Source organism: Gossypium arboreum, chromosome 6 (genome assembly GCF_025698485.1).
Source record: "Gossypium arboreum isolate Shixiya-1 chromosome 6, ASM2569848v2, whole genome shotgun sequence".
Lineage (NCBI taxonomy): Eukaryota > Viridiplantae > Streptophyta > Magnoliopsida > Malvales > Malvaceae > Gossypium > Gossypium arboreum.
The window spans coordinates 13,782,210-13,807,350 of NC_069075.1; the positions used below are offsets into that span (position 1 = coordinate 13,782,210).

The window sequence follows — 25,141 nt, forward strand, 5'->3', positions numbered from 1 at the left end:
TGATTCCCTGTGTATAAGTATAATGGTTGAAGCGTGAAGTAAGTATGATTTTGAGAATATGCATATATGCAATTATTCATTTGGTCATATGAACGCTATACTTTAGTCGTAAATAATTTCATTACTCAAAACTTACTAAGCATTAAATGCTTATTCATTTCTTTAATTCTCTTTTATAGATTTTGTTCGTCACCATCGGACTCGGGATTGTCAAAGTCAAGTCGTCCACACTATCTAAGCCCTTTTGGTACTCTTTTAGTTGAACTTCAATAGTGGCATGTATAGGACTGACCTTTGTTGTTAATTAAGTACCTTTTGGTAATGTATACATTCGGATAGTCATGCGAAAATGGCTTATATATTTTGAGCATAGCATTATAATCATTTTGTATATATGGTTATTGAGTGGTATGGAAATGCTTGGTAATGACTAGCCATTGGAATGGTTAATCTTGATCATATTTGGTGCTATGTATGTCAAGTGGCTAGTTGAATTATGGAAACTATGAAATAGGTGAGATTTACCTTAAAGTAGATCTTGACAAAGAAGAAGTGATGTGAGTTTGAAAAATCACTAAAAATAGTAGAAATGTAATTAAATAATGAATACATTAGGTAATCGAATCTTGATGAGTCTATTTTCATATGAAAGAAATGAAACGACCATATGAGCCGTATTTTATGAGATGTTTAAGTTTTCATGAAATAGGGCCAGAGCGATTTCTGGATCCCCTGTTCTGACTTTGGAAATTCACCATAAATTAACCAGAGATAATTAGAAGTCATGCTTTATATGTACAGATTCCTTTTGAGTCTATTTTCATTAGAAACAAATGGCATAAGTATTGAAGCCCTGTACAGGGAGATATCTAAGTCGTAATGCATGAAGGTCAGAGTAGTCGAACTCTGAAACAGGGGAGACTTTATCTAATAAACTGTACTAATTAGCCCGACCAAAAATTCTAGAAAAAAATTTGTAGATGGATATATGAGTCTAGTTTCAGGAAAAATTTACAGAATCAGTTTTCGAGTTTTGGAACTCGAGAGATGACTTTTAAAGTGACTGTGATGCAGTTAACCAGCTTGTCTGGAAATTTTAAAATGAACTGTGTAAATAAAGGAATTAAGTCTGTTAACACCTCGTGTTCAACTCCGGCAACGGTCTCGGGTACGGGGCGTTACAAAAATTATCTGAATCATAAGGTGAAAAATTTAAGGTACTTGCAAAGTTTGTGATGATAACCTCATATTCTTCACCAACCTTAACTTTAGTGAAACACACTGGCTTTGGTTCCATGAAAAGGAAAGAAACATTACCATTTTCTTGCATATGCTCGTCAACATTCTCTTTTAGAGGAATGAACTCAAAATACCCAATATTAGGAAGCACACATAAGTAGCTAACTCAGGAGGTAGACTTGGATTGATATTTTTGCAATTCACCCCTTAGAAGAATTGTAATCAACACTTATAAGAGGCACATCCGTAACATAATACCTTGACCTTTTTAGATAAAGCTCCCTGGACCTAGTCATGATCCCATAAATGTATTTAACATTAGGGAACAACTCTGGTATTAATCCATACTAATTACTTGATCTTGAACATTTCTTCTCAATCAAATCAGCTGTTGAAGTTGGCATGCATGTAGAAGATAAAGCAACCAAGGAGCAGACCATACAACATAAGTTATGCGGATGAAGTATGAAGAAGCAGATCAAGCCACACTTACAACACACAAAGTACATACAGTCCAAGTTATGTGGATGAAGTATGAAGATCAAGCTGCTGTAGTATTTCCGAATGAAGTACATGCAGCTACTGAAGTTGATGTTACTGTTCAATTTCAGTTTCATTTTGTTACTTTAAGTAATATTTTGTAACTTACTTAAATTAGAACTAAGTAAGTAGTTTATTTAATGTAATTGGGTGCTGATAAGATTGATAGATCATCTTACCTAATTGTGCAAGTTGATTTGCAAGTTGCAATGTGCAAGCGGTGCAAGTAAGTCTAAAAATAGTAAATATGTTAAAGCTGACCAGCTTATGACTGGTATATGTATTGACAATATGCCATCTTTTTTAATCAATGAATTTCAATAGAAATAATTCAAAGAAAAATACTCTCTCAATTTTTTCTTTTTTTGACCAAGTAAAATTCTGTTTGTTGATCCTACAAATATTGAGCCTTTTGAAGCTCAATCTTCCTTTATTCTTTATCCGGATTAATTACGTTGTTGCTCAAGTTTTGATTGAACTTCATACTTCCTCCAGATAAAGTGCTCCAAAATCCCATCAATTGGTATCTAGAGCCTTATTCTTAGTGGACCTGTCATTTTCAATCCTTAGAACCATGTCTTCATTAGGATTCTCACCAGTGCCACCACCAGTCTTCAATGGAGAAGGCTGCCATATTTGGGTAGTGAAAATGAAGACCTACCTACAGGCATTTGACCTATGGGAGGTGGTCAACTCAGATGTTGAACCAGAACCACTCAGAGCCAATCCAACAGTGGCTCAGATCAGCCAGCATACTGATGAAAGAAGAAAGAGGCATAAAGCTATGTCATGTATCCAGAACAGTGTATCTGATGTGATTTTCAAAAGAATCATGGCTTGTGAGTCACTAAAGCAGGCTTGGGATAAGTTGAAGGAGGAGTTCCAAGGGACTGAAAGAACAAGGCAGCAACAGCTACTGAATTTAAGAAGGGACTTTGAAAACTTGAAGATGAAGGAGGAAGAAACAGTCAAGTAATATTCAAATAGAATCATGGCTGTAGTAAACAATATAAGGCTACTTGGACAACAATTTAGTGAAGCAAGAATTTTGGAGAAGGTGATCTCAACCTTACCTGAAAGGTATGAGGCAAATATCTCATCTCTTGAAGACTCGAGGAACCTGACTAGCATATCCTTGACAGAGCTGATTAATGCTCTTTATGCTCAAGAGCAAAGGAGAGCAAGTAGACTGGAGGAGCATCAAGAAGGAGCCTTCCAAGCCAAAAGCAAACCAGCCACAAACTCCACTGCCTACAAGGGGAAGAAAACCTGAAAAGATAAGCCTAGAACAGATGGTGCAAGAAAATATCCACCTTGCCCACACTGCAAAAGGCTAAGTCATCCAGGTGAATTATGTTGGTTTAGGCCTGATGGTGTAAAATCTGTAAAAAGATGGGCCATGCAGACAAAGTTTGCATAAACAAAGGCAAACAGAGGCCAAATCAACCTCAATAGCCAAGAGCTGAAGCTCAAGTAGTAGAAGAAGGTAGTGACCAAGAAGAGCAAGTCTTTGCTGTCTCTTGCTCAGCTGCTAAAAGAAAAGCCACAAAAAGATGGCTAATTGACAGTGGATGCACAAACCACATGACTCCAGATGCTACTATCTTTAAGTCAATTGATAAAAGCTTCAAAACAAGGGTGAAGATTGGAAATTGACACTTCATCAGAGTAGAAGGCAAAGGAGATGTGCTGATAGACACTTCTATAGGTAGCAAACTTGTCTCTAATGTACTTTTGGTGCCTGAATAGATAGAAGCCTGCTCAGTATAGCTCAGTTACTAGAAAAAGGGCTACTCTATGGTGTTCAAAGGCAATCAGTGCCTAATCAGTGATCCATATGGATCCAAGCTCATGACAGTGACTATGGCTGACAAAAACTTTGTGGTGGACTGGAACAAGGGCGCAAACAGTGCCTATACAGCTACTCAGGATGAATCCAAGCTGTGGCACAAAAGACTTGGCCATGTCAACTACAACTCAATGGATCAGCTAACCAAAGAAGATTTGGTTGAAAACTTCACTAACTTAGTTGAAAAGGAAGAAGTTTGTGAAGTATGTCAGCTAGGAAAACAAGCTAGACTACTATTTCCTACAAACAAAGCCTGGAGAGCTTTTGAAAGACTCCAACTTGTACACACTGATGTGTGTGGTCCAATAAAGACTCAATCTCTGAATGACAACAGGTATTTCATTTTATTCATTGATGATTACTCGAGATATTGCTGGACTTATTTTTTGAAAAAGAAATCAAAAGTGGCTTCAGTATTTTTGAAGTTTAAAGCTGCAGTAGAGACTGAAACAGGTTGCAAGTTGAAGACATTGAGGTTTGATAATGGGACTGAGTATACTTCATCCGAGTTATATATGTTTTGTGATGAAGCATGCATCAAACACCAGCTCACCAACACTTATACACCTCAACAAAATGGTGTAAGTGAAAGAAAGAACAGAAGCTTGATGGATATGGCCAGATGCCTAATGTTTGAAAGAAATTTGCCTAAGACATTTTGGGCAGAAGTAGTTAACACTGCTGTTAACCTCTAAAATAGGCTCCCAACCAAGGCTTTAGCTTAGAAAACTCCATTCGAGGCTTGGTTCGGGTTCAAACCATCACTGCTCACCTAAGAGTCTTTGGATATGTATGTTATGCTCATATTCCAGCAGCAAAAAGAGACAAGCTTGCTAAGAAAGCTCAACCTGGTATTCTGGTGGGCTACAACAGTATCAAGAAAGGTTATAGAATAATTGATCCTTTAACAAACAAGGTCTCTGTGAGCAGAGATGTTGTATTCGATGGGAAGTCAAGTTGGAACTGGGATAAAAATGAACCAGAAACTGCTGCTGAAGATTTGGTGACAGATTAGACTGAAGCTGATGAAAATGGTCCTGAAATAGACACTGATGATGAACCAGTCAGAGGCACTAGACCATTGGCTGAGATTTATAAAAGAGCTCATGTGACTGCTATTAAACCAAGCTACTTTGAAGAAGCTGAAGCTCATCAAGGCTGGAAACAGGCAATGGCAGATGAAATCAGTATGATTGAGAAGAATCAGACCTAGAAGTTTGTTGAAAGACCACTCAATAGAAAAGTCATTGGAGTGAAGTGGGTGTTTAGAGCCAAGCACAATATTGATGGAAGCTTGAACAAACTGAAAGCAAGGCTGGTTGTAAAAGGGTTCAGCCAAAAGTATGGCATTGACTACTTTGAAACCTTTGCACCAGTGGCTAGGCTTAACACCATAAGGCTGCTAGTTGCCTTAGCAGCATAATTGCAATGGAAAATCCATTAGCTAGATGTGAAGTCAACCGTTCTCAATGGATTTCTTGAAGAAGAGATATATGTTGAGTAGCTTGAAGGCTTCAAAATTGTTGGTGAAGAAGACAAGGTGTACAAACTGAAGAAAGCGTTGTATGGCTTGAAACAGGCTCTAAGAGCCTGTTATAGTAGGATCGATGGCTATCTAGCTAGCCTTGGATTTGAAAGAAGCATCAGTGAACCTACTTTGTATGTGAAAAAGCAAGGTAGTGAAACTTAACTGATAATGTCTCTATATGTTGATGATTTGTTAATAACATGAGGAGACCAAGCAATGCTGACAGACTTCAAGTGCAAAATGCAACAAATGTTTGAGATGTATGATTTGGGAAAAATGTCTTACTTTCTTGGCATGGAAGTATCCCAAAATCAGCAAGGGATCTTCCTAAGTCAAAAGGCTTTTACCTTAAAAATTCTAAACAAATTCTCCATGCTGAAATGCAAAGCAACAAGTACAACAGTTGCCATTGGAGAGAAACTATCAAGCCAATGTGATTTTGAAAAGGTTAGTGAATCAACCTATGGAAGTCTAGTTGGATGTTTGCTCTATTTAATTGCCACTAGACCAAACATTATGTTTGCTGTAAGTTTGCTTTCAAGATTCATGCATTGCTGCAATGAGAAGCACTTCCAAGATGCCAAAAGAGTGCTCAGGTACATCAAAGGTACTAAGAGCTCTGGAATGCTATTTAGCAAAGTTGAAAACATGAAATTAATTGGCTATGCTGATAGTGATTGGGCTAGATCGATAGATGATATGAACAGTACTTCAGGGTATCTGTTCACCCTTGGTTCAGCCATTTTTTACTGGACTTCAAAGAAGCAAACTGTTGTTGCTCAATCAACTACTAAAGTAGAGTATGTGGTAACTGCAGGAGCTATCAACCAAGCCATTTGGCTAAGAAAAATAATGGCCGATCTAAATCAACACCAAAGGGAAGCGACAGAGATCAATTGTGACATCTAATCTGTCGTTGCAATTGCAAAAAATCTAGTGTTCCATGAGAGAACGAAACACTTGAAGATCAAATTGCACTTTGTTAGAGAGATGGAGCAAGCTCAAGAAGTGAAGCTGATTCATTGCAGATCTAAAGAACAACTTGCTGATATCCTAACAAAGCCCCTTAGTGTGTCAAGATTTGAAGATTTAAGAGCCAAAATGGGAGTTTGCAGCATGCAAGCCAAGGAGGAGTGTTGAAGTTGGCATGCATGAAGCAGATAAAGTAACCAAGGAGCAGACCATGCAACATAAGTTATGCGGATGAAGTATGAAGAAGCAGATCAAGTCGCACTTACAGCACACAAAGTACATACAGTCCAAGTTATGTGGATAAAGTATGAAGATCAAGTCATTGTAGTATTTAGGATGAAGTACATGCACTCATCAAGTTGATGCTATTGTTCAATTTCAGTTTCATTTTGTTACTTTAAGTAATATTTTGTAACTTAGTTAAATTAGAATGAAGTAGGTAGTGTATTTAATGTAATTGGGTGCTGATAAGATTGATAGATCAGCTTACCTAATTGTGCAAGTTGATTTGCAAGTTGGAATGTGCAAGCAGTGCAAGTAAGTTTAAAAATAGTAAATATGTTAAAACAGACTAGCTTATGACTGGTATATGTATTGGCAGTATGCCATTTTTTTTAATCAATGACTTTCAATAGAAATCATTCAAAGAAAAATGCCTCTCAATTTTTGCTTTCTTTCACCAAGTAAAATTCTGTTTGTTTATCCTGCAAATATCGACCCTTTTGAAGCTCAATATTCCTTCATTCTTTATTCGGATTAATTACGTTGTTGCTCAAGTTTTGACTAAACTTCATACTTCCTCCAGATAAAGTGCTCCAAAATCCCAACATCAGCCAATTCAGGATTTAGCTTTCAGCAATTTGGCCATAGCAGACTGAACAAAAGGAGAACTGATTCGACTTGTGAGGACCCCTTCTCTTATATCATCACAAAGCTCTTCTCAAACTTGCCCACATAAAAGATGGCAGTACAAATATTGGTGAAAATCAGGACCAAATATCACATCATCAGGGTTGCAACACTCAGACTGCATTACTTTCATCGCTTTTTTGAACTGTGAATTACGAAAGCCATTGGTGGTTGTAGTTTCAGCAAACAAACCCCATTTTTTCTTACTCTGCTTGCTACTATAAATGAATTGCAAAGCCTTACCATTCTCAATAGGAAATTCTCTATTTTTGAAAATAAAAGAAGAATGGTATATTTTGCAAATTAATTTCCATCAATTCATCATTGAAAGGCATAAATTTGGGCGCTGAGAGAAATGGTTGTTATCTATTTTTTCGGTGAGAATAGGGGAAAATGACCATCAGCAACTCACTGAATATAAGGCTTCAAGTCCTTGTGAGTGACGAGAGGAACATAAGCCTTGAAGCTTTCAAGGTCAATTCTGCCATTGAGGCCCATATTCTGCAAATACTCGACGCATCCATTTTCTTCCAAATCATCTTTAAAGTCTCTCTTTGAACATTCTCAACATCTTTGGTCATTACTTCGAAATATGCTATAACCTTTTCAACGTCTAGAATTTCCATCTTTTCCAAAATCGTTGAAACTGTGACTAAAAATAAGAGAAGGCAATGAAATGATCACTATCTAACTTCCTATTGAAGAAACTGATTGGAAAGCATGAAAAAAGAAGCAAATTACTAACAAGACCTCAAAAAAAAGTTTTAAACTAGTTTTTTCCCTTTTTATGCAACCAAGTACAAGCAAGATGGAGCTTGGACATGCTTTGCCCTGCCATAAAGAGAACCAGAAGCCGACACTGAAAAATTAGCAAAAAGATAAAAGAACATGAGCCAAAGAGCATATCATATAAGACACATAGAAAGAAAAAATGGGTGATATAGATATAAACTCCCTATGTTCAAGTTGATTGTACTCAATCTGTATACAAGGCTACTAATGATAACAAGTACACATGACATGATCGGGTAAAAAACAAACCCCAAATTCACCAATTCTCTACGGTTACAGGTGTAAACAATAGGTTGATATTTACTATTGTCGTTGTTTTCAAGCTTAATGAGTCAGATGATATCTTTCCCCTATTTTTTTCTGAAAAACTAAATTACAAGAAGATAAACTACAGTTAATCTGAACTTCACCATATCAGACTTGAGAACCTCGTAGAGATGAGCATAAACCAACTCAAATGGCAATTGGAGGCAAATGATACTTAAAATAATGATAACATCATTTCTGAATCGTTTGAGATAACCAAACCATTCATATCTTTGCAATGCTTCTTTCTTTTTTGTTTTATCAATTCCTAATTTTTTTACAAGTTCTAGGGAAGGCTGCAGTGAGTTCCACTCAATCCCAGATAATTTGTATCCTTGGCTTGTGCTGACTGAAAAATTAAAATACCATCTGGATGAAAGCGCAGAGTTTTTACGTTCCCAAAATTGGAAAAACAACACAGCCCACAATACTATGCTGATGAAGAAAGTAATGAATACTAGCAATTTTAATGATCTGGATAAATCATTACACACTAGAAATTAAATTAAAACCAAAGATAAGAAATTCAACAACTGATAAGACAATTATAACTTCCAAGATGAAAGAGAAATGGTGAGGCTTACCCAAAATCAATCAACTGCAAGATAAGCCCAAATGTAGCAAGAAAAATCATCCAACGTGTATACATACCAAGAAAAGAAAAATAAACTACAATCTTTGCCCAAAAATATGAATAAATTTCATCAATTGGTTAAGCTCTATCCTATGATGTTTTTAATGTACGAATGATCCCATCTTCAAAATTCTAACAGTCCCGGTCGCTAGCATGCCAACAAAACACAACAATAGTAACTCAATTAGGTTTCCTATTCTCTTTTTGCATTTGCTCCCCTATTCCATCTCTTTCCATCATTTTACCAAACACTTTCTTTACATCATCAACTTTTCCACACGAACATTTATTTCTGACATTTTATCAAACACATTCTTTGCAAACTCTAGACCATCACAACTAGTCATATATGAATCAACACATTTATGATGAATCAAAAAACAACAAAAGCCCCTATTCTCAATAAAACCTAACCCTTGATGTAACACCCCAAAAATATATAGGTTTAGATAAAATAAATTACTAAGAAATGGCTTAATCTTGATGGTTATGTAGTTAGCATATTTGCTTAGATATCCAAGGCTCAAATCACATTTCTCCTATTTTCTTTTCTTTTTTTAGCAACCTATGACTACCCAATTGGTTAACTATCCACTCTCCCTTTACATACCAAGTCTGAATCACGCCATCCTTCCCTATTTCCAATTTAAATTCTGCAGCCAAGGGGTAATTTACTAAACAACCTCTAAAATTTTGAAAACCCTAGGTATTTAATCCTTGTTTTCCTAATTACCCTAAAATTTTAATTTCTTTCCCAATACAATTAGAATTTTCTCTCAATCCCTTTCTTTTATCATCTTATTTTTCTCCTCTTCTCCTATTCTTTTGCATCACATCTTTACTCCATTGCTAAGAATTATCTTTTTGCCTTTTTTAACCTTTTTTTTTTTATCATTTTGGTGATTACTGTCAATAACGCCCTTGTTCTTGCCAAGAAACGGTAAGTGAACCTTAATCCTATGATTTGTTTTCGTAATTTCACTGTATGAATCTCCAACCTTAATCTTTAAGTTCAATTAATGGATCTAATTAAAATCTTGTGACATATTTCACAAATCTTAACAAACCTTGAAAATAATCTCGAATTCTTGGATAAATGTCGTTTGAAGGACCGGATTTAGGTATTGCAGACCAGATTTGAATGAAATGGACTTTGCTTAAGACTCTGGTGATATGTGTGTGTTCTTTTGCAAGTGAATCAAGATAAAACTAAGCCTAGGATAGCGCCATACAGCCAGTCACACGGGCATGTGGGTTATCCATGTGGACCACACGACCATGCCTCTCCCTGAAACCCTAGGATGTTTGATTCTCACATGGCCTAGGACCCCCATACGCCTCTGTCACCCCTAAAGCTTAACTTTGCATGTTCCATAGAGTTACAGTCAGTCACACAGCCTAGACACACGATTATGTACCCTATCCACATGGTTCAGGGCTTCTCACACGGCCCGGTCACATGGCTGTGTGTTCCTTGTACCTCAAATTTTACAGTTTTGACCTAAAATTTTATGTTTTGATTAGTTTAGTCCCTGATAATATGAATTATGTTAGAATCCATGATTGACTGCATTAATACGGTATTTATATGTATATATATTCACAAATTATGAATAGTATATATAACTATTGTATCTATAATTGGGATCATACGTACAACATGCCTTATGTTACTGTTAATCTGAATACATGAAAAGCATGACTTTTTCTACTGATTTTTCTTGTTTAGTACATTAATTGCTATCATATTGTTTTATATTAAATATGTCACATTGCATCGTATGGGATAGGACGATGTGATTGGAGGAAGTTTGACAGTTTATATGCATTTATCTGTTTTGCTGTGCATCCACAGCCAAATACATATTCTATTTGCGGGTATTACTGTGTATCCACAACCAAAGGCAGATTCCAACTGCGGGTTTATGCTGCGCAATATACAGCCAAAAGCAAGTTTCATTTGTAAGACTTTTTGCTGTAAACAGCCAAAGGCAGATTCCATCTGTGGTGACTTGATGTGTGTCCACAACCAAATGACAATTATTATCTTCGAATCAGTAATGGCTTATCCACATCTTGGTGTGTTGGAGAAGGAGTTCAGGGGAACTCCTGTTATGGCTACGGGGAAGAGAAAAAAGTTTTTTAGGGGTGCCAAATTAAATTTTAATTTTTACGATAGTAAAAATGCAATTTCACTATTTAAATAGCTTATATCTTTATAATTTTTAATGGATTAAATCAAATTTTTATCATTTTTAGGGGGCCAAAGTGCAATTTTACTTTATTAATTGATTTTTTTTAAAATTAAAGGGCTGAAATAGAAAATTTTCCATTTTAGAGGATATCGGGGCCCCAGCCAACCCCTTGCCTACACCTTGGTTTTGGTGTGCAGAAGTGGGGTAGGATCTGTTCTGTTAAAAGCCAAAATTGTATGGCATCTTTATAATCATGTGCATACAAATTTGGAAACTCTACTATGGTATATATATATATATATATATATATATATATATGTATGTATATTGTGGGCAAATCTAAAAATTGGTTATTCTAAAAACTATTGTTATGAGTTTCGTTATATTAATGATGGTTGCATTGAAAAACCAATACTCGGGATTGTTGTTTGATTGTGATTATGTTTTGCAATATTATTTAATGTGACTTACCAACTGTTTGCACTGATTTCCTTGTAAATGAACTCATACTGAGTGTCATAGCTCACTCCCTCTTAAGATTTCATCCTTATAGAAAACTCACAGGGTTAGGACGCGGATGTGACATCCGGAGGTCTTGACTCGGAATGTTTTATTTTATTAAAGTACTTTAAGATTATTTTTATTCAGAAACTCTATTATTTTATTTAAAGCTATGACATGAGACTTAAGATTTGAGTTTATTTTATTTTGCATGATATTCAATATAAATTATTAAGAAATCATGTTATGATTATTGATTAGTATGCATGAATCCCGATTTTTATTAAAAACAAACATATCACTTTTCCGATACTAAATTAGAATTAAGATTTTGAGGAATAACAAAAAGGTTTGTAACTAAATGTTATACTAAATTAAACAAATGTTTTAAGATGACAGTTTCCAAAACTTGGATAATAGTGTCAGGCTATCTTGATAACGAATGTAATTTTCCATAACATTTAAGTCAGGTTAAAGAGATTATACTAGATCTAAAGATTGTCAAGGAAATTATAACTCACAGACAACAACATTTCCCAACCAATTCATTCTCAAAAGGTTAAAGATTTATGGATGAAACACTTGGTATGCATATACATAAAGCTTCTTTGCACAAAATAAAAATTGATAAAATTATTAGAGCTTTCTTTGTTTTTTTTGGTGGGAGTCTCTGACGTTGGGGAAGGTGCACCATCACTCTCATCATTATTTTCCCCTTGTTTTTTTTTGCCACAACCAGCGGACCTCATGTCCATACAAACACCCAAAAGAGATTTTACTACCAATTTGCAATCCGAATTCAAATTACGGACCCCATGCAAATACCGCATAGACTGAATAATTAAAGAGAGAAGAGATTTAAATAGTGTAGAATATTTCAATACAGTGGTTGGTGTTGAGGATGAAGGTCGCAACGATTCAGACCACGCCCACTGCATTATTGTTGATACAGAATTTAGTTGGTAGCTGAATTGATTAGTTAATCTTTATTTTGATATTTAGTTGATTAGAGTATGGAGAAATATGATTTTCTTGTGAAAAACGAGATGTGATAAAAAATGAAGTGTCTTTGTAGAATAGAACCTCTTTAAGAATCTTTAAAAATGATATATTCAAGTATAAAACTAAATTTCCTTTCCTTAAATTCATTTCATAAGCATGTTAGAAAGAATTGTCGGCTTAAGGTGTTTCAGTTTTTGTCATTATTCAAGGGAAAATTATATGTCATCAGATTGATTTTAAATCTTAATTGATCCGGTCTTCATTTCATCATTTTAATTTTTTTTTTACACAATCAGAAAATATTTTTAAAAAAAATTACAAATTTTATAGCCTTTTTTTACCTTTATATTTTAGGATACAAAGATTAAATGAAAATTAGAGATTTGGATAGTTTTCCATATCTGACAGAGTGAAACTTGCGATGATGAATTGTAGTCCAGATCTCTAATTAAGAATAAAATATCTGGATTATGAGCATTTTAGAAAATTATTGAAATTAATTTACTAATTCATTATAGTTATTGAATATTTCCAATAATCCATACTTGAATAAATTATTTTCATTAAAATTCTAAGAAATATTTTGAAAATAGTTATATTTTGATAAATATAGTTTTCTAAAAATTAGGGCGTATAATTTTGAAATAAATATGACTCATCTATGGAAAATATTGGAATTAATTATTAAAATTTTATTGTCACATCAATTTAATTAAGATTGTTTATTTATACTATTTAAATTTGAGTGCGAATACATTCAGATTTTCAAACTCTTTTCATGTAATTTCATTTTTTTTTTTGGGGTAAAAGGAAAATTTCAAAGCAATATTGATGGGATTGAAAAGTGAATTCGAAAACTTCGATGATAAGATGCATATTATCTCCAAATAATCTGCTTTGTACAGAATTTAGAACCCTTTTTTGTCTTCTTTAGCACTAATAGCCGACTCTAGATTTCCAATAAATAATTTTCGGGGTTCAGAAATCAGCAGCCATGATCATTGGTTATGGACCAATTCTAATAAGATAAAGTTTGAACAAAGTTTTTCAAATGGTATTGAAATGTTGTCCCAGTTGATTCCCTGGATAATGTTGAGGCATTAAAATCTTCTCAGCAGTGTGGTTGGCAATGAACTGTTTGTACCAAGTTGCTGATCCTCTTGGTGTTCTCTTGAGAGTGGTGAAATCAACATGGTGAAGGCCAAACCTAATTGTAAATCCCAATGTCCATTCAAAATTGTCCAACAAGGACCACAGAAAGTACCCTCGTACATCTGCTCCTTTCCTGCTTATTCCATCAAACATGTCAAAATTATAAGGATATTTATCTCGAATCCTGGGTTTGTTTGCATTTCTTAAGATGGTAGTATGGTACTGAAAATATCGACAAAATTATTACCTCAAAGCTGCTGCAAGGGCATCCAAGTAGCCACTTATGTATTCCACTCTGTTCACATCATTGAGCGTCTTTTCTGTAAGGCTATCCGACTTGTCATTCTCACAAAACCCTAATGAAAGAACAACCACAATCATTGATAAAAATGTATTGGTTTAATGCTAATGAATAATGATAACACTTTAAGTTCTGCTTTTCAACTCACCATTTTCTGTAATGAACATTGGGATGTTATTGTACCTCTCTTTTACGTATGTTATTATATTCTCCATTCCTTGAGGATGAACAAATAGCCAATCAAGTGCAGTCTACATGGAACCAAATGCAAAAATTAGTGTTTTTCTAGGAAACGGGAAAGTTGGGTATATGTTGAAGTTACATACTGATTCACCTATGAAGACCCCATTTTTAGTAGCTGTTCTTAAGGCAAAACCTTCTATTTTGGTATTTCCTGGTCCTTGTTCACACACTGAAAACATGCAGTCTTTTGTGTAGAAAGAGGTGTAGTGATTAATACCAATAAAATCAAGTCCAGTACTGTTTAGTTTCTCCTGGTCATGATTTGAAAATGAAGGCAAATTGAAGTCAAGGATTTCTTGCATTTCTTTAGGATATTTCCCCATTATGATTGGATCTAAGAACCTGAAGTTGTAAAGAGTCAAAGCAAGGCTTGAAAGCTCTTAATTTCATTTCTGAATGTTTGATTTCTTACCAATTCATGTAGAAAGCTTGGGCTCTCTCAGCTGCTTGTTTGTCTTTTAAGGAATTGCTTATAGGTTCATACCAGATGGCATTCATGACAATTCCAATGCTACCTCCTTGTTGTTTCTACATAATTACAATGAAACAGTATGGCTTTTAACATTGAACTATGTTTCTCAGAGTTTGAGTAATTGAATTTACCTGGTATTTGGTTCTGTAAACATCAACAGCAGCTGCATGTGACAAGATGATGTTGTGGGCTGCAATGAAAGGCTCTTTTTCAGAATCCCCGTTACTGCAATTCCCAAATGAGCTTGAACAACGAGAAGGTGGGTAAATCCCTGATCTATAGCCCCTTATTACTGCAACATTAGGTTCATTGAAGGTAGTCCAATACTTCACCCTGTCTCCAAAATATTTGAAGCATATATCTGCATGGTACTTAAAGTCTTCCCTGAAAATGTTCAAATCTATATTGATGGTAGCCAAATGAAGATGGAATAGCAAGACAAGGAATTGTAGGAGATTGATTGCCACTTACTGTACTTGGGAACTTAACCATGCCCCATATCTATTTTCAAGTTCTTGAGGAATGTCGTAATGAGTCAATGACACAAAGGGTTGGATCCCTGTGACACAAAAAGTTAAAAGATCCTCCGAATACATGGGAGATACCTGAGTAACATAAAGGGGAACTAGAGAGAGACCTTTAAGGAGAAGAGTGTTTATGAGCTTGTTATAGTGATGGATGCCAGCTTTATTAACACTTCCAAATCTTCCCTCTGCACAAGTCATTTTGAGATTAAGAGACTTAAAAGAAACAGCTATGACGAATCATGTTAAACTCATTCGTTTTCATGAAACAAAACTCACTAGGAAGGATTCTTGCCCATGAAATGGAGAAGCGATAGCTGTTGACCCCAATGTCTTGCATCAAATCCAAATCTTCCTGTTTCAAAATCATATAAAACTTGCTCATTTTCATGGAACATGTTTAGATATTTGAACAAAATGCAGTCTTATTTTGAAACTATTGCCTGATATAGATGGTAATGGTCAACAGCTATATCTCCATTGCTTCCATCCAGAATATTGCCTGTAAACCCCCCCACATAACTGTTTTGAGCACCAAAGGAACAACAGATAAAACACATGTGCATTGAACTTTGTATAATATGAGTAATTCTAACCAGGCTTGTGAGTGAAAGCATCCCAATTGTTTAGGCCTTTGCCATCACTCAAGAATGCTCCTTCAAACTGGGAGAAAGTTATGTATGAAAACATGATAAACAATCCATTAGTGGCTAAAAACAAACTGTAAAAAGAGACTGATAAAAAGCAAAAAAGGAACCTGATAAGATGAAGAGGCTGTTCCGAACAGAAAATTACTGGGGAACGGGGATGCATTTGGATTCCCCTGTAGACACACTGGATAACATAGTAATGCTATAATTGTGAAACACATCTCTAGCACAAAGAGTGAGAACTCCATAACAAGAGAACAGAAGCTAAACAATAATCTCTGCTGCTTCAGTAGTTTAGTATGAGTAGTCACTGAAGAAAGCTTGGGGTGCCAAGTGACTGATGCAGGAGGAGAAATTTAAACATGAGTATCAAATACGAATCATATTTTTCATGTCCATATATGCGCATTGAGAGGACATATATTTTGAAACAAAAATAAAGAATTGGAGCTTGGAATTGGCATGGAAAGCTAGTGCCAAGAGAAAAAAACTGAGAATGACAAAAGCCTAAACAACAATCATTGCCGGAACAAAAACTACACTAAATAAAGTTATCTAAGCCTAACTCTTGCTCATTAGCAACTACAGAATCTCATTTGAACAAATTTAAGCAAAAAACCCCATAGTGTAATTAACATATTTCATTCCACGGTTTTCTCCTTCTTTAAGAAAAGCAACAATTTTGGAACTACATGAGATTTTTCTGATAAGGTGACAATCGAGGGTATCTTAGACTTTGTCTAGTCTTAATCTCATTTCGGAGTGCAGTTTCTTATATGGAATTCATGCATTCGGGAGTTCACTTATAAAAATCGAACCCAAATTAATTTCTTCATCTCAAATTCCAGTTCTTTTAACCATAAATCAATTTCAGCAGAGGTTGCTTAAATAGATGAAGTTAGACAAGGAGTTGGGCAGACATCCAATAATGGAGAAACAGTATCAGCACTAAAAAAAGAATAAGAAAACACCAAAAAGATACAGTTATGCTGACAGGGTTGGATGCGATGTTGACGAATCTTATAAATGGAATAAAAATAATGATTAAATTAACATAATAATAGAGAAAAAGAAGGGGAACGCAATAAATTATGATGGAAACAGAATATATAGAGGGGAATCGCATCCTTTTAAAATTCCATTCACTCCAAACAATCATTTCCATATTAATAAACTAAACAATATCTGTTTTAAGAAATGTTGTTATAAAATTTAAAATAAATATAGAATCAACAAGAGAACATTCACATTCAATAATCTTTAAAATCCCTCTTTTTATAAGGCTTAAAAAACCATAAGTTACAAAGTACTAAAAACTAATATTAAGGTAGCTTATACATGATTTAGGGGTTACAAGATAATGAATTTAGGGGTTATGAATATTCATTTTTTATACAATAAGATAAATTTGGGGGGTTATGGACATCCATTTAACAATAGATTTACAACACTCCCCCTTCGATGTCTATCAATAAAAATGTGTCTTATTAAAACCTTATTAGAAAAAACCTTACAAGATAAAAATCTAATGAAAGGAAAAAGAGTATACAATCTTCTATTGCAAGCTGACTCGTTAAAAACTTTTATTAGGAAAACCAAGTGGGACAAAACCTTAGTTAAAGAAAAAGAGTATACAATCTTCTATTGCAAGCTGACTCGTTAAAAACTTTTATTAGGAAAACCAAGTGGGACAAAACCTTAGTTAAAGGAAAAGAGTACAATTTGTTTTAGACTCTCCCTAATGGCAACATCACATTACATCTTTGAGTCGACGCATTCAATCTTGTATACTAGTCTTTCAAATATTGTGGTTAGCAATGCCTTTGATGGAACGACCTTTCAATTGAGCTATACATGTATTACCTTCATATAAGATAGTTGACATCTTTTCCTGTCCAGGCAAATTACATAAATTCTGGATATGTTGGGTCAATAACTATAATAACCCAAATTTCAGCGATATCAGAAATAGTGGTTCGAGACCACTAAATCTGAAAAATGAACTCGTAGATTATATTATTTAATATTTATGAACCAAATGTAGCTTTTAAATTTTTTTGAAATAATAAATTGTGTTTTATAAAGATTTATTTGGTCAAGAAATTGAGAAAAAAGTATCGAGATCTCGGTGTTATAAACCGAGCCATAGATATTTTTATAAATATTTACGGAGTGTCAATAAGGTAGTATTAAAATTTCGTTAGAAAATTTTGACGTTTGGGTGATTAATTAAATAAAAAGAACTAAATTGAAAAAGGTGTAAAAGTTGCTAGAAGGATTAAGTAGCTCAATTGTCAAATAAGGAAGGACCTAAAGTGAAAATAAGCTCAAAGGAGATATTTTGGGCGGCAATAGCTGAGGAAAAAAATCAGGAACTGGGTGAAATAAGGGCAAAATTGGAAAATTACCAAAATTAGCTAAATAAAAATGGGACCAAATTGGAATATCTAGAATTCTCTTCATTTTTCTTCATTTTCATCAGCTGAAAAATAACCATGGAAGAGTGTTCAAGCTGATTTTCATACTCTAGCTTCATGTAAGTTTAATTCTTTCTTTCTCCTTGAAATTTCTAAGATTTTGGACTTTTACAATTGGGTCCAACTTATTATGTCATTAGTTTTTGATTTCATAGCTAATTTTTAAAGTTTCTATGGATGAGTGCTAGAAGCATATGATGAATAAACATAGAATTAAAGTTTTAATTTTGATATATGATGATTTTATCAAGTAAAATTGATGGAAATTGATTTTAGGACCTAATTGTGAAAAAGTTTGGAATTATAGTTTAGTGCTGAAATTCTGATCTCTAACATTATAAAGTAGTTTAAAGTGATAGAATAAAGTATTAATTGAGAAAATTAGCTGAACTGAGAGGTTAATTGAGCAGGGATGAAATTGTCACTTATTAAAAGTTTAGAGGAAAAAATGGTAGTTAATATTTTGCATAAAACAATTTTGGATAGCAGCAGTTGTATGACTTTGAAAAATCACCAAAATTTTTTTAAATCGAATTAGAGAATTAATTAAATATGAAATTAAAGCTTATTGAGTCTAGTTTCTTATAGAAGAAACTATGTAAATAATGGAATTGTAAATCATGAGATATAATAAATTTTATGAGACAAGGTCAGAATGATTTCGGGTTCCCCTGTTCTGACTTTGAAAAATCATCAAAAATTGAAGAAAAATAATTATGGGTTTAAATTTATATGTTTAAAATCCTGAATGAGTATATTTTTAAGAGAAATAAATGGGAATATCATTTGAATTTTTTAGGAGGAGATAATTAATTTTTAGTGTAGAAGGGTCGGAACAGTCAGACAGCAGAATAGGGGTGATTTTAAAGAATAAACTGTACTTATTGGTTAAATCAAGAATTCTGAAAATTTTATGGTAAGAAGATATATAAGTCCAGTTTCAAGGAAAATTAGATGATCTTAATTTGGATCTCTATAGCTCAAGTTAAAAATAATTAAGTGACTATGACACGGATGGACAGCTTTGGAATATAAATATAGTTAAATAGTGAAATTATAGATAATGTTATTTATAAGCGTGTTATATGCATTAAGAATGTGGAATGGAGAGGATGAGGAGAAAAATATGTGAGTGACTTATAAATAAGTTGATCACATGCTCGATTATATTTGGTAAATGTTAAAATTTGTTAAAATGAAAATGTTATAAATTCATGTTTGAATTAAATGTTATATATGTTAAAGAATAATTTGAATATTTGGTATTGCCTAATAAATGAATATCCGATATTGCTTAGTAAATGTCAAACCAAATATAAAAAAAAAAGTTATAAGTGGAACATGTGTGAAAGAATGTGGTAAGTATTTTCATGGTTATTATTGAACTCATTCACATGAATCTGTCATTTGAAATTGTGATAGACATGAAGAACTAGTGAATGGCATGTTTATGTATGGTTATATGTATTTATCTGAAACACAAGAAAATGATGGTTATATATTTGATATATGGAGACATGAGACTATGATATATGAACATAGAATATATTTTATAAATGTGTTCGTTCATAATTATAGAATTGTGCAACTCAAGTGTACTATTTGTATAAAGATAGTATCAAGCATCATCCGATTATGCACAAACGCATATATGCATATATATATATATATATATACAATCAACATCTTGCTCATTTATTAAGTCAACTTACAAGTCCTTTATAAAACCTAATTGCACAAAACAAGAAATACACAAAATCTCACCATATCATAGTTAGGCCGAATCTTCCTTATGCTCATACTAATCCATATATTTCATTTATTTTGAATTTTAGTCCTTCAATTTATTATTTTTTCAATTTAGTCCTAATAATTCAAAATCATCAAAAATTCCAATACAAAACATATTAATCCAAAACATATCTTTCATAATTTATCATCAAACATCACAAAACACAAATATTCATCAATGGCATAACTCAAAATATTCACCAAAATAAAAAATTCAAGCATGGACTGGGTAGTACTTGAAGCAACGATCTCAAAAACGTAAAAAATGATAAAAAACCGAGCAAAGTCCATACCTTAATCAAGCTTCAAAGTTGCCGAATACCTAAGCTTTCTTTATTTATTTTCTTTTTAAGGTTTCGATCACCAAGAATGAACAAAATGCATGGCTTTATTTTTTTATGTTATAATATATCATATATACCATTTATTACTTTACATTTTTAACCTTAAAAATTTAATAATAAAACCATATAAAACATGCCTTCAACCGTCCACTCATATAGCCCATGTCCTAATTACAACATAAGTACTCCATATTAAAAAGCCACTAACACTACAGTCCTTATGCTTTAAACTATTAAGTTTTCATTTTATGCGATTAAGCCCTTTTATTTAATTAAGCACATAAACAATCAAATTTTTATATGAAACTTTCACACATGCTAATTCACATATAATAAACACAGAAAATAATATTTAAATATTTTTCTGACTCAGATTCGTGGTCCCAAAACCACCGTTCCGATTAGGGCCTAAATCAGACTGTTACAACTCTTCCCCTTAGGGATTTTCGTCCCCGAAAATCTTACCGATGAATAGGTTCAGATAACACTCTTTCATTGTATCCTCTGGCTCCCATGTTACTTCCTCAACTCCGTGTTTATGCCACATTACTTTAACTAACGAAATTTTCTTATTTCGTAACTCTTTAATCTCATGAGCCAGAATACGAATCGGTTCTTCCTCGTAAGTCAAATCTGAATGAATCTCAATCTCTGATGGACTAATCACATGCGAGGGGTCGGATCTATATCGTCGAAGCATCGAAACATGAAATACATTATGGATCTTTTCTAACTCAGGTGGCAACAGCAGTTTATACGCAACCGGTCCAATCCTCTCTATAATCTTGTACGGTTTAATAAATCTTGAACTCAATTTGCCTTTACGACCGAATCTGAGTATTTTCTTCCATGGTGAGACTTTCAAAAACACTCTATCCCCGATCTGAAACTCTATATCTTTATGTTTCAAGTCTGCATATGATTTCTGACGATCTGATATTGCTTTCAGACTTTAACGAATCACTTTCACTTTCTGTTCAGTTTCTCTGATCAAGTCGACCCCGTGTAACTTATTTTCACTGAGCTCAGTCCAGTACAATGGTGTACGACATTTACGACCGTACAAAGCCTCATAAGGTGCCATTTCGATACTCGATTGAAAGCTATTATTGTACGTAAATTCAACCAAAGGTAAATATCGCTCCCACATACCTTCTAACTCGAGAATGCAACATCTCAACATATCCTCAAGTATCTGAATGATTCGCTCGGACTGACCGTCTGTCTGGGGATGAAAAGCAGTGCTAAAATACAGTTTAGTACCTAATGCATCTTACAATTTCTTCCAAAACCGCAATGTAAACCTCGGATATCTATCTGAAACAATAGAAATAGGGACGCCGTGTAGTCTTACAATCTGAGAAACATATAACTCAGCAAGTTTATCAAGCGGATAATCTGTACGAACTGGAACAAAGTAAGCTAATTTTGTCAATCTATCCACAATAACCCAGACTGCATCTTTCTTGCTCGATGACATCAGTAAACCAGATACAAAATCCATCGTAACTCTGTCCCATTTCCATTCAGGTATCATGATCGGCTGAAGCAATCTAGAAGGTACCTGATGTTCAGCTTTTACTTGCTGACAGACTAAACATTTTGATACAAAGTCAGAAATGTCTCGTTTGATACCTTGCCATCAATAGTGTTGTTTCAAATCATTATACATCTTCGTACTACCTGGGTGTACAGATAACCGACTGTTATGAGTTTCGTTTAAAATCATCTGAATCAACTCTGTACTTCTTGGAACACATATTCGATTCCTGAATCTCAAACAGTCATCATCATCAATTCAAAACTCTGAATCAGCATTTGAATCACATTAAGTGTAACGCCCCAATTTTCGAGAATTCTATGAATGTTGGCAAAATTTCATGCTTTAATTTTGTCATTTGTGAGTGAAATTATGAAATAGGACCTATGTGAAAATGTTTGAAAATGCTATAGGCTAAATTGAAGTGACCAAATAAATAGGAGTGCAAAATAGGAGGATTTGCATGACAAACCTCCCATTTTACATGAAGTGGCCGCCATCATGTTGTTGTAGACAAAATGTGCACTTGATATCCATAATTTATGGTACAAATTGATACAAATTGATAATAGGTTAGGTAAATGTTCCATGATAATAGGTTAGGTAAATGTTCCATGATAATGGGTTAGGTAAATGTTTCATGATAATGGGTTAGGTAAATGCTTCATGATAAGAATTTCATGTCTTTTGTATTAAAGAATTAAATGGATGAAATATGAAGTTTTATTAAAAGAAAAAGGGGTGAAAAGAACAAAGTTTTGTCCATCTTTGTTCATCATAGCTGAAAGTTAGAGAAGAGAAAGGAGAGGGGAAAGCTCTTGAGTATTCGGTCATTAGGAGGAGGAAAATTGAAGGTAAGTTCTTGGTACCTTGTTTCTATTTTGAGGTTCATGAGTTCTTCTTGATTCTACCTTAACTCTTGAAGCATATTTTGGTTTTTGGTTGTGTTGTGAGCATTTGGTCATGAATTAAAATGAAGGGAATGGTTGTTGTTTCATGTTATTTTGATGAAAAATGGAAGATAGGTGAAGTTGAGCCAAACAAATGAGCATGCATGTGCCTTAGATGCTAAGGGGAAAAATCGGCTAACATGTTGTGCTTTAAAATGATGAAATGGAGACTATACTTAAGTAAACTCATAGATATGTGATGATTGATTGGTGATATACATGTTTAAATAACATGCATGCAAGTTATGTGTGAAAGAGTGATTTGGTAATAACCGCTTGGGACAAAGAAGAGAATGTGACTTTGGAAAATCACCATAAATTGTGGGAGATGAATTAGAAGCTGAATAAATTATGTAATTAAAGCTTATTGAGTCTAGTTTCTAATGAAATAAACAAGAACTTATTTTTAATTCTGTACAATGAGAAATTTGATTCGTAATGAAGAGTGGTCGATTAGTCAAACAAAGGAAACATGGGAAACTTTGAGAAAAATCGGTATTGATTGGCTAAACGAAAAATTCGAAAATTTTATGGATAGAAGATATATGAGTCTATTTTCAGATTAGTCAAACAGATTAGTAATCCAATTGTAGGCGTTCGTGTGTGGATCTCACAAGATATCGTCGCAAACAGTGTGTAACTAACACCCTCTTTCTTAGTCTAGATCAAAAGCCGAAATGCCGAAAACCAGTATTTTCTAGATTTGCATCGTATGCGAATGCTCGTGAGGTAAATCGATTAATATTTTTGGTAAGCTGCAATGTTTAGACTGCAAAGTGCAAGATTTGTGCCTCGATATTTTTGGGCTTAATGGGCCAAAATTGGAATGATGGGCCAATCTGCTCAATTCGGTAAGAACCCTCAGACGTGATTCTATTAGTACGTGAAAGGTAGGAATATGCATGAAAAACCCTAAAATAGATAAATTATTGAAATACCTTTAAAAGTGGAAAATTTACGCTTTTACCCCTAGTAGATAAATTACAGAAATACCCTTAGGGTTAAATTGACCTAAATGCATGTTTGATCGTTGTTATTTATCGCATGCCATGTTATTATCTCGATGCATGGACCTGGGATATTGACGGAGGAAGCACTGAAAGTGGCTTGTCCACGTCTTGGAGGCTTTGCCTCAATTTATCGATAATCGAGCAAAGAAGGCCGTGTTGTGGAGTGTTAAATTTGGGTGGGTTGAGCTATTCCCACATGGAGTGTATGGCTGGTACGGTGGAGTGTAGTGGTTGGTGGGTTGAGTAGTCTCCCAAATGGGCTTGCATATGTTTACCGATGTTGCATGTATTTTGAAATAGGCCTATGGGCCATCTTGTTATCTGAATAAGGGCTAAGGCCCGCTTTATTGTAATCAAAAGGGCTCGCCCAAGAACACTCTATTACTGAATGGGCTTAGGCCCAATAGGCTTGAGTGACTTGGGCTTTGAATGGGTTTTCCTTACACATCGAGTTTCCCCAAACTCACCCTTTTATTTTCATCCACGCAGAAATCCCGAACCATAGTGGGCTTGAGTCGTGAGGGAATTGGAGTGGCCACCCGCTCGAAAGTTTGATTTTCTTCCGTGAACTGGACATCCTTTTATTTACGTTTGAAGTTTTGGGCTTTTAAATGTAATAAGGCCACTTAATTATTTTTGATGGTTTTAATATGTGTTACTAAGATAGGTAATACTTATTTTAACTGTTGAAATTGGATAGCTTTAGGCGCGTTTTAAAAACAACAGTTGATTTCAAAATAACACGACAACAAGCAAAGCTTCCGAATGAAAGTATTTTCCAAAATTAATCACTTTTCCTAAAAATGATTTAATCAAATCGGTTTCTAGAAATATCCATGACGTTAAGGTGTGGCAATGGCGGTATGCATGTCAGGATTGGATCCGAAGGAGCTTGGTACTTAAGCAATCCGATGGACTCACCACCTCTTTTTCGGTTTCCTACCGGTGCATGCCTTCCATTCACCTTAACCCTTAATGAATTAATCTTTTGAACATCAAGTACGATTTTCTGGACTTAGAATGAATTTTTTTTTTTACGTTTTTGATGTGGCATGCCGGATCCGGCCATAACTTCTGGGCCGGGTTTGGGGTGCTACATTAAGCCTGTTTCACTATCAAATCATTATCGATTTTCTCAGCTTCACAAATTTGTTGAATAATTAACGGTCTTGCTTTTAACTCAGCTATTATCGCACCATCATCTGACATAGCTATATGTG

General features: G+C 34.3%; 1 protein-coding gene and 1 pseudogene across 2 annotated transcripts; both read right to left on the minus strand.

The window, feature by feature from the left end:
- Positions 1-10,771, minus strand: part of LOC108485340 (jasmonoyl--L-amino acid synthetase JAR4-like) — a 33,233-nt pseudogene extending 22,462 nt beyond the window's left edge.
- Positions 10,772-13,316: 2,545 nt separating this feature from the next.
- LOC108485723 (beta-glucosidase 46-like) lies at positions 13,317-16,673 on the minus strand. 2 transcript variants are annotated; one of them, XM_053029946.1, is made up of 12 exons: positions 15,917-16,673; positions 15,756-15,822; positions 15,603-15,661; positions 15,439-15,514; positions 15,273-15,347; positions 15,107-15,194; positions 14,767-15,019; positions 14,576-14,691; positions 14,247-14,505; positions 14,069-14,171; positions 13,867-13,975; positions 13,317-13,752 (listed from the first exon to the last, which is right to left on the minus strand). In XM_053029946.1, the coding sequence occupies exons 1-12, from the start codon at positions 16,055-16,057 to the stop codon at positions 13,515-13,517; spliced, it is 1,584 nt and encodes a 527-aa protein (XP_052885906.1). In that variant the 5' UTR covers positions 16,058-16,673; the 3' UTR covers positions 13,317-13,514. The 2 variants fall into 2 exon arrangements, with proteins under 2 accessions (XP_052885906.1, XP_052885905.1); XM_053029945.1 differs by having other exon boundaries at positions 15,107-15,347.
- Positions 16,674-25,141: the final 8,468 nt, after the last annotated feature.

What these genes read in the sequence shown, in the direction of transcription:
- LOC108485723 (XM_053029945.1), bottom strand. Translation starts at nt 16,057, where the DNA reads ATGGAGTTCTCACTCTTTGTGCTAGAGATGTGTTTCACAATTATAGCA. An exon ending in TTTACAGAACCAAATACCAG is followed by an intron (nt 14,692 to 14,766) that starts GTAAATTCAATT and finishes GTAATTATGTAG; the next exon opens with AAACAACAAGGAGGTAGCAT. An exon ending in AATGTTCATTACAGAAAATG is followed by an intron (nt 13,976 to 14,068) that starts GTGAGTTGAAAA and finishes TTCTTTCATTAG; the next exon opens with GGTTTTGTGAGAATGACAAG.